This window comes from Ahaetulla prasina, chromosome 3 (assembly GCF_028640845.1).
Source record: "Ahaetulla prasina isolate Xishuangbanna chromosome 3, ASM2864084v1, whole genome shotgun sequence".
In the NCBI taxonomy this organism is placed as follows: domain Eukaryota; kingdom Metazoa; phylum Chordata; class Lepidosauria; order Squamata; family Colubridae; genus Ahaetulla; species Ahaetulla prasina.
In genome coordinates, this window is record NC_080541.1 from 115,210,915 (window position 1) to 115,227,660 (window position 16,746).

General features: G+C 42.5%; 1 protein-coding gene across 11 annotated transcripts in view; it reads right to left on the minus strand.

Annotated features, from left to right (window-relative positions):
• PDE4DIP (phosphodiesterase 4D interacting protein) overlaps positions 1-16,746 on the minus strand; it is a 473,453-nt gene that overhangs the window by 112,103 nt on the left and 344,604 nt on the right. For all 11 annotated transcript variants that reach the window (XR_009154308.1, XM_058176225.1, XM_058176217.1 and 8 more), the window contains one exon: positions 781-934. Coding sequence is in view for 10 of the 11 variants with exons in the window: in XM_058176225.1 (XP_058032208.1) it covers positions 781-934 (154 nt within the window). In the remaining variant the exon portion in view is untranslated. The remainder of the gene's footprint in view (positions 1-780; positions 935-16,746) is intronic.

Consider the following 16,746-nt stretch of genomic DNA (forward strand, 5'->3'; position numbering starts at 1 on the left):
TATAGTCGTTTTTGTAATGCTAGTCATCACTTTCAAAACCCTGTTTTGCTCTCCCAGTATTCTATAGATGTTTTCCCACACTATCATCCACTTTTTATTATCAGTTGTTGCTTGTGCCCCCTTTTTACTTGCTTGGCTTATTAAATATTAAGTATTAAAAATTCAGGTCCACTGGTAATATCTAGCTCTATTACTAATCAGCTCTAACAGTCTATTCAATATACATTGAATATTTATTTTTAATTTCATTCATTCTTCTGGAGCTTCTTTTGTAAAGCTTTTTTCACCTATTTCAACCCAAGGTTGTGTTTATTATTTATTTATTTCACAATCATGCATTTTCTAGGTTTCTTTTACTCTTTATTAAAAATGTGGAATATCTGGATGTGAAGCTGGCAAGGAAACTTTTTCATGGGCACCTTCTTTGGAAGTCCTTCAACTCAAGAACATATGCCTTTGGTTTAAGGAGGGACTAAGCAGCTAAAACAAAAACAAAATTAAAATATTAATAAATAAATAGCACTTCTCCCCAAAATCCAGCAAAACAGTACAAATACTTTGCAATTTGTCTCTTTTAAATGTCATTCTGTTATTTTTAGCCCAGTTCTCAAGATTGTTTTTATTTGCATTTGTCTCTTCCAGGTATTAACTATTTAGTCCAATTTTATGTCATGTATACATACTGTACAGTTGATAAACATTCCCTTCATATTTTCATCCAAGTAATTAAAATATTGAAGAACTATGCAGCTTATCACTTTGGGTGGTAATATTACTCACTGAGTAGGGCTTTGTATTGTTTGAGCTGGGCTATCTGTGCTTGGATGGTGGCTTCTGACACCAAGAGTGTGTCTTGTATTTTGTGGCACTGTTGCCTCCACTGGGATTGTTCGGACTTCTGGCCAAAACTATTTGATACTCTGCCTCCTTCAGCCTGCAAGAAGAAACATGAGTGCTTCAACCATCAGAAGAAATGGCATGATAGATGTGGGTGGGCTTTGTATTACTTGACCTAGAAGATAGATGGTGTCAGGCCTGCCATCTTCAGCATCTTTTGCTTTGCTGGCATGCTACCATAAAATGCAAGGGAGGGGGGAAGCAATTGGGAAAGTAAGGAATGGGCATGGGAATGAGCAGGAAAAGGGGAAGCAGGTGACAAAGTGACAGGAACCAGAGATGTCAATCCGGACTAACCAGCTAATCAAGGACAAAGTCTGAGAATGGAATGTGAAACTACTCTAGAGAGGTGCCAACCTTGAAAGCTGTTCCCAAAACATAAAAAAACAGATGCTATTGGATCCTATTGGACACTAAAGGACTGATCAAGAGAGGAGGTCCAGGTAGAAAGGGAAAATTGCAATGTTTGAGCAGAAATACTCAGATCCAGCTTTGCTTTCTCTGTAACCACTTGATTTTAGTAAAATAACTTTTCACTTCAAGAAATGGAGTCGAGGGTCTTTCTATCCTACAGATGGATAATATATGCTGTACAGTTCGAATCCCTCCTTAGCATTTGGCAAAATTTCACTAGCAAAGGTACAGCCTGTACTTTGATTTTAAGGGGTAGGGGATTGGGAGGAGATTGCTTTGGGGAAGCCTCCAATTCCCATCACCATTCATATAAAATCAAAACAAATCTGTATCATACACCCATCTTAACCCTAAATCCCCATTTAAAAGCCCCAATATTGTGAAAAATGTTGGCCGTGCACTTTTCTAGGAGATCACAATAGCAAAGGGCCTCAAGAAGATAAAAATGCTGACTTATAACCCTTATGCCTGGCCAACTTCTATATATGCCTAATATTGAATTTTATCAAGATTTGTACTATGTATTAAAAAGTTTATCCGCTAAAGATCACATTGCTCAGTCACTCATGCTCTGGTCATCTCTCATTTGGACTATTGCAACATGCTCTACATGGGGCTACGCTTGAAAAGTACTTGGAAGCTTCAGCCTCTACAAATCTTGCACGACCAAGAATTCAAATGTAACACATCAGCTGCGTGACCTGCATTGGGTGCCACTTTGCTTCAGAATCTGATTCAAAGTGATGGTTATAACCAGTGGTGGGATTCAAATAATTTAACAATTTAAATACATGCTGGTTGCCAAGTGTCTGAATTTTGAGCACACAACTGCAGGGATTCTGCAATGGTCATAAGTGCAATGACCAATCTTAAATCAACTTTTTCAGCACCACTATAACTTTGAATAGTTGCTAAGCAAATGGTTGTAAATCAAGGAATATCTGTATTTCATAAAGTGCTTGAGCAATTCCATTCCCAGCCATTCCGCAAGCATATTTTCTGACTCATGTACCTTTTATGTCATAGATCTAAAAGCTGTGAAATATTCTTTGTCTTCCCCTGAGGATAACTTTTGCACCTGCCTGTTTATAGTTACTTAACTGTTATTTAACAAAAAACAAATTTTTCTTTCATACGTTTTGGAGATATGGGAGCACCTTGGATATAAAGTCAATTTTTATAACCCCCTATTGTTCAGAGCACATTGATTAAAAAAATTAATAAGGGTTTATTAATAAATATAGTGGATTTCAAGAACTATTTTGAGTTATGAAATATTATTAGCTTGATTAAGAAATAAATGCTATGAATTGCAAACACCATACATATAGAGTACATTGTAAAAATTTTCACATCAGCTATATTTTCCAAAGATACAATGATATAAAGATTCTGTTTCACTGAACAGCTTCATTTGAGAAATGATTCCATACCACAAATTCGCCTGTCAGATCCATTCTTCATGGAAGAAGAGGGGGATTTTGATTTGTCACATTTAGTTCTCTTTCCTACGTATCCTAAATATCCTATTTCCTGCCTGGTCCTCTTTGAATAACCTTTAACCTGATTTACAACTGTTGTCTGTCACCAGGAGTGCCTGGAGAATTCTCACCTCCTGGGAAATGAGGGGGGGGGGGAAATGTGTGGATTGCAAGATGGCCCTGAGAAGCTCTTCTTATCTCTTTCTCAGAGAGGCTGATGTGATATCATCTTCACACCAGCAGATTGGTCGGAATCCACATCAGATTGTGGGGAGGAGTTCCTAATTTCCTTTATCCTGAACTGTATGCCCTGAGGGACCTCAGAGCCTGCTTTGAATCTTGACTTGCTTTCATCCCTTTTCAATAAAAGGATTCTTTTTTAAATACAAAGTTTTCAAGAGTTCGTACTTTCTTGGAAGGGAGGGAGAGGCTGGTCCTTACATCACTTCTGTTTTTTGAACTTACAGTTGACAAAAATATAAAGTTTGCAAATTTTGCATATTGTGTTTTTGATTTGATAAATTACTACCTAAATTAGTAACAATTAGTTCAGCCAATTATTCTAAGAAAAATGTAATAAATGCACTTTTATGCCCCTTCATATTTCCCCTGCTTTTGAAATATTATGTTTAGCAATAATACAAAAGAAAAACTTTTGTAGTATCATTTCTGTGGTTTTTTTTCTTCATTTTCTTATCCCAATTTTCTCTGTATATTTTTACTTCTTTTCTTGTTAAAATAAAATAGTTTTAATTTCTATTCCTGAAAGAGACATCTTCTTCCTCATAACTAAATACCCATCAATTATTTATCTGAAAGAAAACTGTATCACCATAAAATGTCCTGTCTGGGACAGAAGAAGGGGCAGTCTGAGCCTAGATACCTTTGGTTCCAAGCCAAAAAAATCCAATTACATTTGGACAGGATATTCAAAACAAGAAAGTGGGGAGGGCAAAGCTATTGGTACATGGCCTGTACCTTGCAGGAAAAGACAAGGTTAGGGATGCTTTGAATCCACTGTATGGGGCCCAGATACCGTATATACTCGAATATAAGCCGATCCGAGTATAAGCCGAGGTCCCCAATTTTACCCCAAAAACTGGGGTAAACTGGGGACTCGAGTATAAGCCGAGGGTGGGAAATGAGGCACCTACCGGTTGGGAAACCTCCTCCCTCAGCTGAGAAGGCTGGCGGCCCCCACCCCACCCTCTCACTGCACCGGCAGGGCTTCAGTCCGTAAAATGTGAAAAAGAAAAAACTCGAGTATAAGCCGTATATACTCGAGTATAAGCCGAGGGGCTTTAAAAAAAAAAAAACTCGAGTATAAGCCGTATAGACCCGAGTATAAGCCGAGGGGACGTTTTTCAGCACAAAAAATGTGTTGAAAAACTCGGCTTATACTCGAGTATATACGGTAGCTTTTTTGTTCTGCTTTTTTGTTTGATGAGTGGTTCCAATAAGGAAATATGCTTCCCCTCCAATACCTTTACCCCAAGGACTCTACAAATACTATGATTGTAGTACAAGGGAAGTTATCAATTTATAAGTTTGTATTCTGTGATCATTCCATGTGGTTGCATTAAATAGACAATGCAGCATCCTGAGAAATGCTCCTTTAGTATAAAACTATTATTTTTGCAACTTTAAGCCCTTTTCATTCTAAAGTGGAAATAATAGTAGATGAAGCTGCAGAAGCTAAGGATCATGCAAGAAGTGAACAGCAATTTCAGCTTCGCCAAATTTCCCACCCCGTACTTATTTCTTTGTTAATAGAATTTGATTCTACTAAATAATAAAAGAAATTACTTATGTTCTTATGCTTCAAGTGTGCAATTTAAAAATATCTAGTTGTGAGAAATATGAGATATAATATTTGGATTACTTATGATCAAACTGGCTTCTAGACAAAACTTCTGTCCCACAGGGAATCCTTTCTTCTGACACTGGCCAGGCAGGTGGGCATGTGGCCTCCTGGACAGCACGGGGCTGCAGTCTTGCATCCCAAAACAATGCAAGGGGGCAGCCTCACATCCCAAAACAGTGCAGGGGTGCAGCCTTGCGCAGTGGTGGGATTCAAATAATTTAATAACTAGTTCTCTACCCTAATGACTAGCTGGGTAGGTGTGGCTGGCTGGTCATGTGACTGGGTGGGCGTGGCCAACAATGCTACTCATGTCGAGGATAGCTTTGCCTCACCCGGCCTCTCGTGACTGTGGGGATGCTGCAATGGTCGTAATTGTGAAAAAATGGTCGTAAGTCACTTTTTCACTGCCATTGTAACTTTGAATGGTCACTAAATGAACTGTTGTAAGTCGAGGATTACCTATACAAAAATACAAAAAGTTTCTTTGTTTGCAAAAAGCTGTCCTAAATACCAATTAGATTAGAAATGAGGGAATACACACTGAAGATCAATGATAGCCACAGCCATCATGGGAACCTAAACCAGTGTTGGAAGTATTTAGTTAATTATTGTTAGAGGCGAAAATACCAACTTTGTGGACGGAGGCATATATCACTCTCATACTGAAAGAAGACTCAGATTTACAACAGATAAAAAACTATAGACCAATCGTCCTGTTGAATGCAGATTACAAGATATTTACTTCTATAATGGCAGAAAGACTAGAGATTCCTAAATGAATTCATACAAACAGACCAAAATGGCATTTTACCCAAGAGACAGATTAGAGACAATATGAGAATAATCTTGAACACACTGGAATATTATGAAGCAATCCAGAGAAACAAATAGCATTGATTTTTCTTGATGCACAGAAGGCGTTCGAGAATGTGAACTGGCATTTCATACTGATGCAATTAAAAGGTATGGACTTTGGGGAGAGATTTGTTAAAATGATCAAGATCATATATCATAAACAATTAACAAAGATGATGGTAAATAGAGACATGACTGAAAAGGTTAATATTATGAAAGGTACAAGGCAGGGATGTCCTTTATCCCCATTATTATTTGTATTGACATTTGAGGTATTAAACAGAAATATAAGCCTGGATAAAGAGAAAAAAGGTATGGAAATAAAAAATGAAGAATATAAATTACAGGCATTTGCAGATGATTTGGTGTTCATCTTAGAAGATCCGCAAGAAACAGGGCCAAAACTACTAGAAAGAATAGAAGAATATGGTGAGGTGGCAGGATTGAAAATCAACAAAGAGAAAACTAAGATGTTAGTAGTAATAATAATAATAATAATAATAATAATAATAATAATAATAATAATAATAATAATAATAATAATAATAATAATAATAATATTTTTTTAATTTGTATATCGCCCTTCTCCCGAAGGACTCAGGGCGGTGAACAGGCAGTATAAAAACAGCAATCAAATACATACAATAAAATATCAATTAAAAAACTTATTAAATTTAGCCCGAATTTAAATACCTTTAAAATCCAAAAACCTAATTTAAAAATTTAAAACCCTAAAAACAACTAAAAAGTTCTATGCCAGTCCGACACGGGTAAATAAATAGGTCTTAAGCTCGCAGCGAAAGGTCCAAAGGTCTGGAAGTTGGCGAAGTCCAGAGGGAAGCTCGTTCCATAGGGTAGGAGCCCCCACAGAGAAGGCCCTTCCCCTGGGGGCCACCAGCCGACATTGCTTGGCTGACGGCACCCTAAGGAGTCCCTCTCTGTGAAAGCGCACGGGTCGGTGGGAGGCAAACGGTGGCAGTATCCGGTCCCGTAAGTAACCCGGTCCTAAGCCATGGAGCGCTTTAAAGGTGGTAACCAACACCTTGAAGTGCACCCGGAAGACCACAGGCAGCCAGTGCAGTCTGCGCAGGATTGGTGTTATATGGGAGCTCCGACCAGGTCCCTCTATTACCCGCGCAGCTGCATTCTGGACTAGCTGAAGCCTCCGGGTGCTCCTCAAGGGGAGCCCCATGTAGAGAGCATTGCAGTAGTCCAGGCGAGAGGTAACAAGAGCTTGAGTGACTGTGCATAAGGAATCCCGGTCAAGAAAGGGGAGCAACTGGCGGATCAGGCGAACCTGATAAAAAGCTCTCCTGGAGACAGTCGTCAAGTGTTCTTCAAAAGACAACCGTCCATCCAGGAGAACGCCTAAGTTGCGCACCTTCTCCATTGGGGCCAATGACTCGCCCCAACAGTCAGCCGTGGTTGTAGCTGACTGTACCGGGATGCCGGCATCCACAGCCACTCCATCTTGGAGGGGTTGAGCTTGAGCCTGTTTCTCCCCATCCAGACCCGCACAGCTTCCAGACACCGGGACAGCACTTCGACAGCTTCATTGGGGTGGCCCGGGGTGGAAAAGTACAGCTGCGTGTCGTCAGCATACAGTTGATAACTCACCCCAAAGCCACTGATGATCTCGCCCAGCGGCTTCATATAGATGTTGAACAGGAGGGGCGAGAGAATCGACCCCTGCGGCACCCCATACATGAGGCGCCTCATGGTCGATCTCTGCCCCCCTGCCAACACTGTCTGCGACCGGTCAGAGAGGTAGGAGGAGAACCACCGATAAACGGTGCCTCCCACTCCTAAACCCTCCAACTGGTGCAGCAGGATACCATGGTCGATGGTATCAAAAGCCGCTGAGAGATCTAGTAGGACTAGGGCAGAGGAATAATCCCTGTCCCGAGCCCTCCAGAGATCATCAACCAACGCAACCAAAGCTGTCTCTGTGCTGTATCCAGGCCGAAAGCCGACTGGAACGGGTCTAGATAGACCGTTTCATCCAGGAACTGGGGTAGCTGACATGCCACCACACTCTCTACAAACCTTCGCCACAAAGCGAAGGTTGGAGACAGGACGGTAATTACCTAAAATGGCCGGGTCCAGGGAAGGCTTCTTGAGGAGGGATCTCACCACCGCCTCTTTCAAGGCGGGAGGGACAACCCCCTCCAACAAAGAAGCATTAATAATTCCCTGGAGCCAGCCCTGTGTCACCTCTTGTGTGGCCAGCACCAACCAGGAGGGACACAGATCCAATAAACATGTAGTGGCATTAAGCCTACCCAGCAACCTGTCCACATCCTCAGGAGTCACAGGATCAAACTCATCCCAAACAGTCTCAACAAGACGAGGCTCTGACCTCTCACCTGGATCTACCCAATTTTGGTCTAAACCGTTTCGGAGCTGAGCAATTTTATCGTGCAGATACTTACTAAAATCCTCGGCTCGGCCCTGCAAGGGGTCATCCCGCGCCTCCTGCTGCAGGAGAGAGCGGGTCACCCAAAACAAGGCAGCCAGGCGGTTATCTGCCGATGCAATAAGGGAGGAAACGTATATACGCTTAGCCTCCCTCAATGCCACCAGGTAGGTCTGAATAAATGATCTAACCAGTGTTCGGTCAGCTTCGGAACGGCTAGACTGCCAGACACTCTCTAGGTGTCTTTTCTGGCATTTCATCTCCCTCAGCTCCTCAGTAAACCAAGGAGCTGGTTGAGACCTACGCCGGGTCAGAGGCCGCAAAGGCACGACATGGTCCAGAGCCCCAGCCACGTACTAGTTCTTCGGCCATGCTGTGGACCAGTTCCTCAGGAAATGGCCCAAGCTCCGTCAGGAACCTCTCCAGGTCCATCAGGCGCCTGGGACGGAACCAACGCATTGGTCCCGTCTCTCTGCAGTGTTGGGTAGCGGTCCGAAAGTCCAGACGAAGGAGAGAATGATCCGACCATGACAAAGGTTCAACGACTATATCACCCAGTTCCAGATCATTCATCCACTGACCCGAGATAAAAATCAGATCTAGTGTGCCTCCCCCAATGTGAGTAGGGCTGTCCACTACTTCAGTCAGGTCCATGGCTGTCATGGAAGCCATGAACTCCCAAGCCGCCGAAGATGCCGCGCCGGTTGTTGGCAGGTTGAAATCCCCCATGACCATCAGTCTGAGGGTCTCAACCGCCAACCCGGCAAGCACCTCCAGCAACTCGGGCAGGGCTGTTGTCACGCAGCAAGGAGCCAGGTACGTGATCAACAAGGCCACCTGAGCCCTACAGCCCCACTTCACATAGAGGGTTTCACAACCAGATATCTGAAGTACAGTGGTCTCCCTCGGTTCTAGACTTTCCTTGATAATGACCGCCACCCCTCCACCCCTACCTTGGGCCCTCGGCTGGTGGAATGCTCAGAAACCTGGTGGGCACATCTCAACCAGGGGAGTCCCCCCTTCCGTGCCCAACCAGGTTTCCGTAATGCCCACAAGGTCTGCGGGCCCCTCCTGAATAAGATCGGAAATCAGGGGGGCTTTGTTCACCACGGACCTCGCATTGCATAGCATCAGGTGAAGGTCCAAGCTCTGGGGAATCTGGTCACTCGGGGAACGGGAAAAGTCTGAGGGGCCGGAGCACATGATCGCTCTTAAACAGCGAGCGCGTACTCCCGAAACACGATGTGGCCCCCCGCTTCCGCCATATCTGCCCCTCCCACTTACTGTGCTGATGGAATAACCTTGATGAACTGGAACGAGATCCTCCCTCATCACCTCTGGACCTAATATAGTAGCGCCGCGAGTGAAAAATGTTACAGAGAAGCAGAAAAGGGGGTTAATGAAGAAGTTAGATATTCAGATCACAAAGAAAGTAAAATATTTAGGGATTCAACTAACAGCAAGATGTGTAACGATTAAGGAAGATAACTATTATAAACTGATAAAACAAATTGAGATAGATTTGGAGAGATGGAAAAAATTGCAATTATCGTTAATAGGAAGAATAGCAACAATTAAGATGAACATATTACCAAGATTACTGTTTTTATTCCAAACAATCCCGATAAAATTAGAGAAAAAACATTTTGAAAACCTTAATAAAATAACAATGAAATTTATTTGGCAGGGGAAGAAAACAAGAATTAATTTAAAAATCTTACAAGAAACAAGAATTAGAAGAGAGTTTGGACTACCAAATTGGGAAATATACTACCAGGCAGCAGTGTTAACATGGATGAAAGAATGGATTGTATTGAGAAATACAAGATTATTGACATTGGAGGGACATGACTTGCAATTGGGTTGGCATGCTTTTTTATAACATGGGAAAAATAAGATACATGGTTATTTTCAAAGACATATAATGTATGGGAGAAAATCAGAGAACAACATTACTTGAAGTTACCAGTTTGGCTTTTGATGATACATCAAAATATCATTATCATTATCATTAATATGGGAAATATGGGAAATATTATCATTAATATGGGAAATATTGTTATATATAAAGATATTTTGTCAGAAATGGGGGAACTTAAATGGGGGAACTTAAAATGAAAGAAGAATTGGAAAAACAGGATTGATATGGTTTGGTATACACAGCTGTAAATACAATCTAGATATGAAAAAGATGCTAAATTATATGGTTTTTATATGGAAGTGACAAAACCGGATAAGATATTAACAGGAGCAGAAGAGAGGGTGATTAAGAAAATTGTATAATTTTCTTAGCTTCTGGTGGTGATGTTGTTACATCGGGTGATTGAGGAGGCAGGAGACAGGTTTTGTGTAACAGCAGCTCTTTATTGTATGGTGTGAACCCAGCAAATGAACCATAGGAGAAGTTCTCCTTATATACTATTCTGGCTGTGGGACCAGCCAATCAGTAACATGCATTTTCCCTCCAAAAGTTCCCTCCAAAAGTCAAATACATTACATCCCTCCCTTCCCAGAAGACACTTGGGTCAGAAATTTACAACTATTTACATATGTAGTCACGCAGGTAACTAGGGTGTTCCCTATGTCTAGTTGACCTGCGCAGCTCAGTTCTAGGTGGGGAGTTGTGCTGGTCGGAGGGACTTTCTGTTCCTCCCAGCTCGTCGAATGGGCCCTGTTGGATTTGTTTGTGGGCGGATTTTTCTTCGGTTGAGAGTGTCTGTTCAGGAGGGCAGCAATAGACACCAAATTCCTCATGTAAGTCCTCCGACCACTTCGGGCTTGAGGTAGCTGTTGGAGGAATTGAGTGGAAGTCAGGGACTGGTTTTTCCCGTTGTGGCACTGGTTCAGTTTCTAAGCGTTTGCGTAATTGATCAATATGCCTTCTCCAGATCCTCCCGTCGCCTATGTCCACTGTGTAGGACTTTGGGCCAGTAATTTCAGCTATGTGGTTGGCCAGCCAGATGGGCCCCTCAGCATAGTTTCTGGCAAATACTGGAGTCCAACAGGAAATCCCCTAGTTCTGTTCCCAGTTCCCTGGTAGCTGTCAGGGGAATAGTTCAGGTTGAGCCTATCTAATGGGCAGCGGAGTCTCCTTCCCATTAACAGCTCAGCTGGATTGCAGCCTGTAGCCATGCATGGTGTGCCGTGTTTGACTGCTAAGAAGGTGTCTATCCTAGCTTGCCAGTCCCCTGGCCCTAGCCGGGCCAACGCTTCTTTGGCAGACCTTACAAACCATTCTGCCAGGCCATTTGAGGCCGGATGGAATGGTGCTGACAGCACATGGTGAATTCGAGGTACTCCTCGAACTGGGTAGCTGTGAACTGGGGCCTGTTATTTGATACCAGGGTGTCTGGTAGTCTGTGTGTCACAAACAGCCTTTGGAGGACCCTAATGACTGCCTCTGTTGTGGTAGATTTCATTAGGATAATCTCCAGCCATTTCGAGAAAGCATTCACAATTATTAGAAACATTTGGCCATGAAAAGGACCAGCAAAGTCTATATGTATATGTGCCCAAGGGCCTCGGGGTTTTTCCCATTCCCTAACCGGGGCTACCGGGCGTGCTAACCTAGACTCCTGGCATGGAGAGCATTTTGCGACCCATTTCTTGATGTCATCATCCATGTTGGGTCACCAGACATAGCTTCTAGCTAACCCCTTCATTCTCACAATCCTGGGATGACCAACATGTAACATTTCCAGAACCTTTTCCTGTAAACAGAGGGGAACCCTAATGTGATCGCCCCACAATAAACAATCCCCTTGGGTGGACAATTCGTACCACTTGGTAAAAAATTGTTTGAAATCCCCGCTCCAATCAAGCCACTTAGCCACCCCCTATGCACCCAGCCAATTACAGTTCTCAAAATACAGTCTTTAGTAGAGGCTCTCACCACTTCAGCAGAAGTGAGAGGCCCAGAGTCCAAAGAGTCTATCAGCAAGACTGGGATTCTGGGGTTGGGTCATCCAGTAGGTCTGGTTCTCGGCCGGGTCGATGGGTCAAGTGGTAAGAGTAGGCGGCCAGGAAAATGGACCACCTACTCAGTCTTGTGGCTCGGGCCACTGGGGTGGACCGATCTCCTGCCAGCAGTCCCAGCAGGGGGCAATGGTTGGTGACCAGTTCAAACATCCTCCCAAATAGGTAGTCATGAAATTTCTTTACTCCCGCCATGATAGCCAGGGCCTCCCTGTCCAGCTGGAATTACGTTCAACACTGGACAGGGTGCGAGAGAAATAGACGATGGGCTCCTCTAACCCATTCAGTAGTTTATGACTTAGGACTGCACCTCCACCAAAGGGGGAAGCATCGCAAGCTAGCACAAGGGGAAGCGTCCCGTTGTACTGGATAACGAGACTATTTGCTGACAGGAGTCCCTTAACGGCTTCAAACCCCTCAGATTCTGCTTTTCCCCAGATCCACGGTGTTTTTTTTCACAAGCAATTTATGGAGGGGCTCCACAATGGTAGCCTTGTTCTTTAGAAACATGGAATAAAAATTTAACAGCCCCAGAAAAGCTTGTAGGTCAGCTTTATTTTTTGGAGTGGGGGCCTTTTTTATAGCTCTAATTTTACTCTCGGTGGGGTGTATGCCTGATTGGTCAATCCGGTATCCTAGAAATTCAACAGCTGGCACTGCGATCTGGCATTTATTAAGTTTGACCTGCAGTCCAGCAGCTCTAAAGACAATCAGTACTCTCCTCAATCGGTCTGTCTCCTCATCTGTTGCAGTTATCAAAACATCATCAAAATAGGGTATTATCCCAGGTATTCCTTGCAGCAGACGTTCCATTACGCTTTGGAACAGACCGGGGGCTACACTGACTCCAAATTGTAATCAGGTACATTTAAAAGCACCTCTGTGAGTTACAATTGTTTGCACTTCTGCTGTAGTGCCATCTATCGGCAGTTTCTGGTACATCTGCGCAAGATCTAATTTTGCGAATATCCTACCCAGGCCTAGGGAGTGCACTATTGGATGTACTATTGGAACTGGGTAGGCGTTCTTTTGTAGGGCTTTATTCAATGTCGCTTTGTAGTCCGCTCAGATGTGGACAGACCTGTCTGGCTTGACCAGTGTCACTATGGGAGTTTCCCATTTGGTCTGATCAATGGAGACTAAGACACCTTGTTGAACTAGTTTATCGAGCTCTTGATCTATCTTAGGTTTGAGAGTGAACAGTACCCGCCTGGCTTTTAATTTAACTGGGGCTACCGAGGGGTCTAGATTAAAAGAAATAGGGGTCCCCACATACTTGCCCAAGCGTTCCTTAAAAACGTCTTGGAATTCATAGAGGAGGTGTTCTTTCAGGCTGCTCCCAATGGTGTGGACGTCGGTGACCCCCAATCCCAGGGCTCAGAACCAGTCTAGTCCCAAGGCTAGGGAGGTTTCCACTGACGATAGTGACAGGCAGGCTCCTGGCATGTTGCCTGTATTTCACTTAAAACGTGCCGATGCCTTCGACAGGGATTCGATTCCCTTGGTAGTCTCGGACCCTCAGTTGCTGTGGTTGTAGCTGGCTCTTTCGAAGATTGGGCAAAGATGTTTTCAATCTGGTCCAGGACATTATGGAAATAGAGGAGCCGGAGTCTATCTCCATTTTAAATGGGACGCCTTCAATCTTGACAATCATGTGCATCTTTTCTTCAGGGGTGGCCATGGCTTGGCCAATCCTTGTTTGGAAAGCCCCAGAGTTGTTTGATTTTGTGCCTTTCTGTGATTGGCTCTTTCAAAAGAATGGCAGCTGCTGGTTGGGTGGCTTAGTGACAGCTCTACTTTTTTGGTGGGAAGGCTGGTTTGCTCGGCACACCTGCGCCAAATGTCCCTTTTTTCCATATTGCCTACATATAGTGTCCTTGAATTGGCATGTGCTTCGCGGGTGGAAACCTCCACAATTAGCACAGCTGTTGTCTTCTTCGTGCCCCTGTCTCTCTGTTACACACGTTTTCTTCTTCCTCTTCATCCTCACTCTCGAGTTGGGCTTCTTCTCTGTGTACTCTTGTTTTTGACAAAGATTGGAGTGGTACTGGTCTCTGCAGGTCTCAGCAGCTTTTGTAGATAGTTCATGTGCTCTAGCCTCATCTAGAGCTACATGTAAAGTCAGGTTAGACTTGGCTAATAGGCACCTCTGTAGTTGAATGTCTCTAATGCTGCAAATTAGTTGCTCTAGGATCACATCATTGAGATCTCGGTACTCGCAATGCATTGCAGCCTTGTGTAGGGCAGCCATGTACGCGCTGATCGGCTCTCCCTCTCGCTGAGTTCGTTGCCTGAATTCATACCTCTGTATGAATTTGGAGGGGACCAGGGCGTAGTGTGCCTTTAGAGTCACCTGGAGGATCTGCCAAGGTACTGTACCGGGGTCAGTTCGGAGAGGGATTCTGCAGTATCAAAAACATTGGGAACACAGTGACTCAAGAAATGCGCCTGTTTTCGGTTGTCTGATAGCCCCTGGAAGTTGTTTGCTTCAAGAAAGCATTCAAAGCATGCCGTGTACTATCCCCATTTTTCCTTGGCTGGATCGAATGGCGCTGGCGGTGTGTATGCTGACATCATGTTAGTCTTTGCATTTTTGTTGCCGCCCTGACACTTGGCTGAGTTCAAAAGCTGTCAGCTCTTTTTTTGGGGGAGGTCTCACTGCCTACCTTGATCCCACCTTCATTGCCAATGTTATATCGGGTGATTGAGGAGGCAGGAGACAGGTCTTGTGTAACAACAGCTCTTTATCGAATGGTGTGAACCCAGCAAATGAACCATAGGAGAAGCTCTCCTTATATACTATTCTGGCTCTGGCACCAGCCAATCAGTAACATGCATTTTTCCTCCAAAAATTCTCTCCAAAAGTCAAATACATTGCACACGTCATGCCATGGCAGTTCAAAGAACAGTACTCTCTTCCCTGTGCCAGGTTTCTAGGGATTGAGGGCTGTGAGAGGCAAGGTTTTGTCCTGGAGGGACAAACAATTGAAGGAGGAATTCTCAGGCAGCGAGGAAAGGTGCGGTTTCCCACTGCGCTAGGAAGAGAACTTCCAACCCGGCATGGAAGAAGCCTGCCTTAATGGCAGACCTGGAGGCTAGACACGCCGGCCAAAGAAAAAGGAAGGGAGGAGAGAAGACAGTACAGCAGGCATAACGTGAACAGTGGATTTAGCCGAGTTTGGAAGACTGGTGAAGAAGCAACTGGAGGAGCAATTAAAGATACAGAGTGAGTCTCCAACAGAAAAGGATTATTTTGAACTATTGATGGCATTCTGGCATTGGAAGCAGTATAGTAAGCAGAAGATAATGGTAAAGAGTTAAAAAGTGAAAGGAGTGGAGCTTCACTCCTTGAGGCAAATAAGAAACTGCAAATAAGGAACTATATTTTGAAATTCAGAAAATTGAGCTCCAACAGAGAAATGAAAGGTTTACAGTTGAGAAGGAAAGCTCGCGAGAGAATGATTGTGCAGGCAGACAGAAGCTGACATTGTAAGACGGAAGCTAATGCAACAGCAAAAATAACGGGATTAATAATATTCAAATATTTAAATATCTCCTTCTTTTTTTCTTTTTTCAAGCTTTATAATTTAACGTTCTCCCACATTTATATGTTTATAATACTTTTTAGTATTTTTAGAGCTGGCTATAGATTATAGATTTAGTTTTTAGAAATATATATATTTAACCACTCTGGCAAAGAATATATCTATTTAAGAAACTTAGTAAATAGACAATATAGAGTTGTGGTGATAGCTATATAAATATATAATCATATTTTTTGTACCCAATACCAACTGTATTTATTGTATTTATTAACTTTGTTATCAACTATATTTATTAACTTGATTCTCTCAATTAGATTAATGAATATTTATTGTATTTACTTTATGTATTGTATTTATTGTACTTAAATATTAAATATTTAATATTTATTATCTTTATTATCTTTACTATTTTTATTATCAACTATACTATTTATTGACACATAATATTAAAATTAATATCGATTTATAGAGATAGAATTATAATGACTAGAAGAGAATTAGTTTAATTTACAGGAAAGTATAATATATATAATGCAAATTAGATTAATAAAACTGGATGATAATTTGAGAGAATATATATAAAATTCTAGGTGAGCAGCATAAAATTATAAGAGAAATGACCACTATTACAACCCTGAAAACTGGAAAGAAGGCTGTTCCATTAGTCCCAATACCGACTGCTTCTCCATTGAACCAAAGATTAATTGAAGGAATGTTAACTACTGAAAAATCGAACCCCATTCCAAATATGCAGGCGATGCAAGCTTACCTTGATGACAATACAAGAAACAATGGCAAAACTCCAGGAAAATATGACAAAAAATCATGGAGAAATTAAATTAGATCTAAAATTAGAAATGGGAGAGATGAAGACAATTACACAAATTGGACAATAGAATGGGTGCAATTCAAGAAGTGATCCAGAAAAATAAAAGAGAATAAAAACTATTGAAAATAGAACAGAGCAAACTCAGAAAAATCTAGAAATGGTAGATTGGAAAATGTCTGGTATGAATAAGGAATTAGAAGAATCATTGAAACATTTGGAGATGGACTGGGCCTCCTTCTTTCTGAGGTTCCAAAATGTCATGGAGGCAAAAGAAGAGGATCTAAGGATACTGATGGCAGGCTTAATTGCAGATGCACTGCAAAGGGACAAGTGAGAGATTATAAATGAATTAGATGATGTATACAGGATCCATATGAGTAATTCTCAGCTGTTCAAATAAAGTTTGTTTATTTTTTCACTGACTGAGTTTTTTACTACCTACTTGGGCCTGGGTCACAACAACTCCGGAG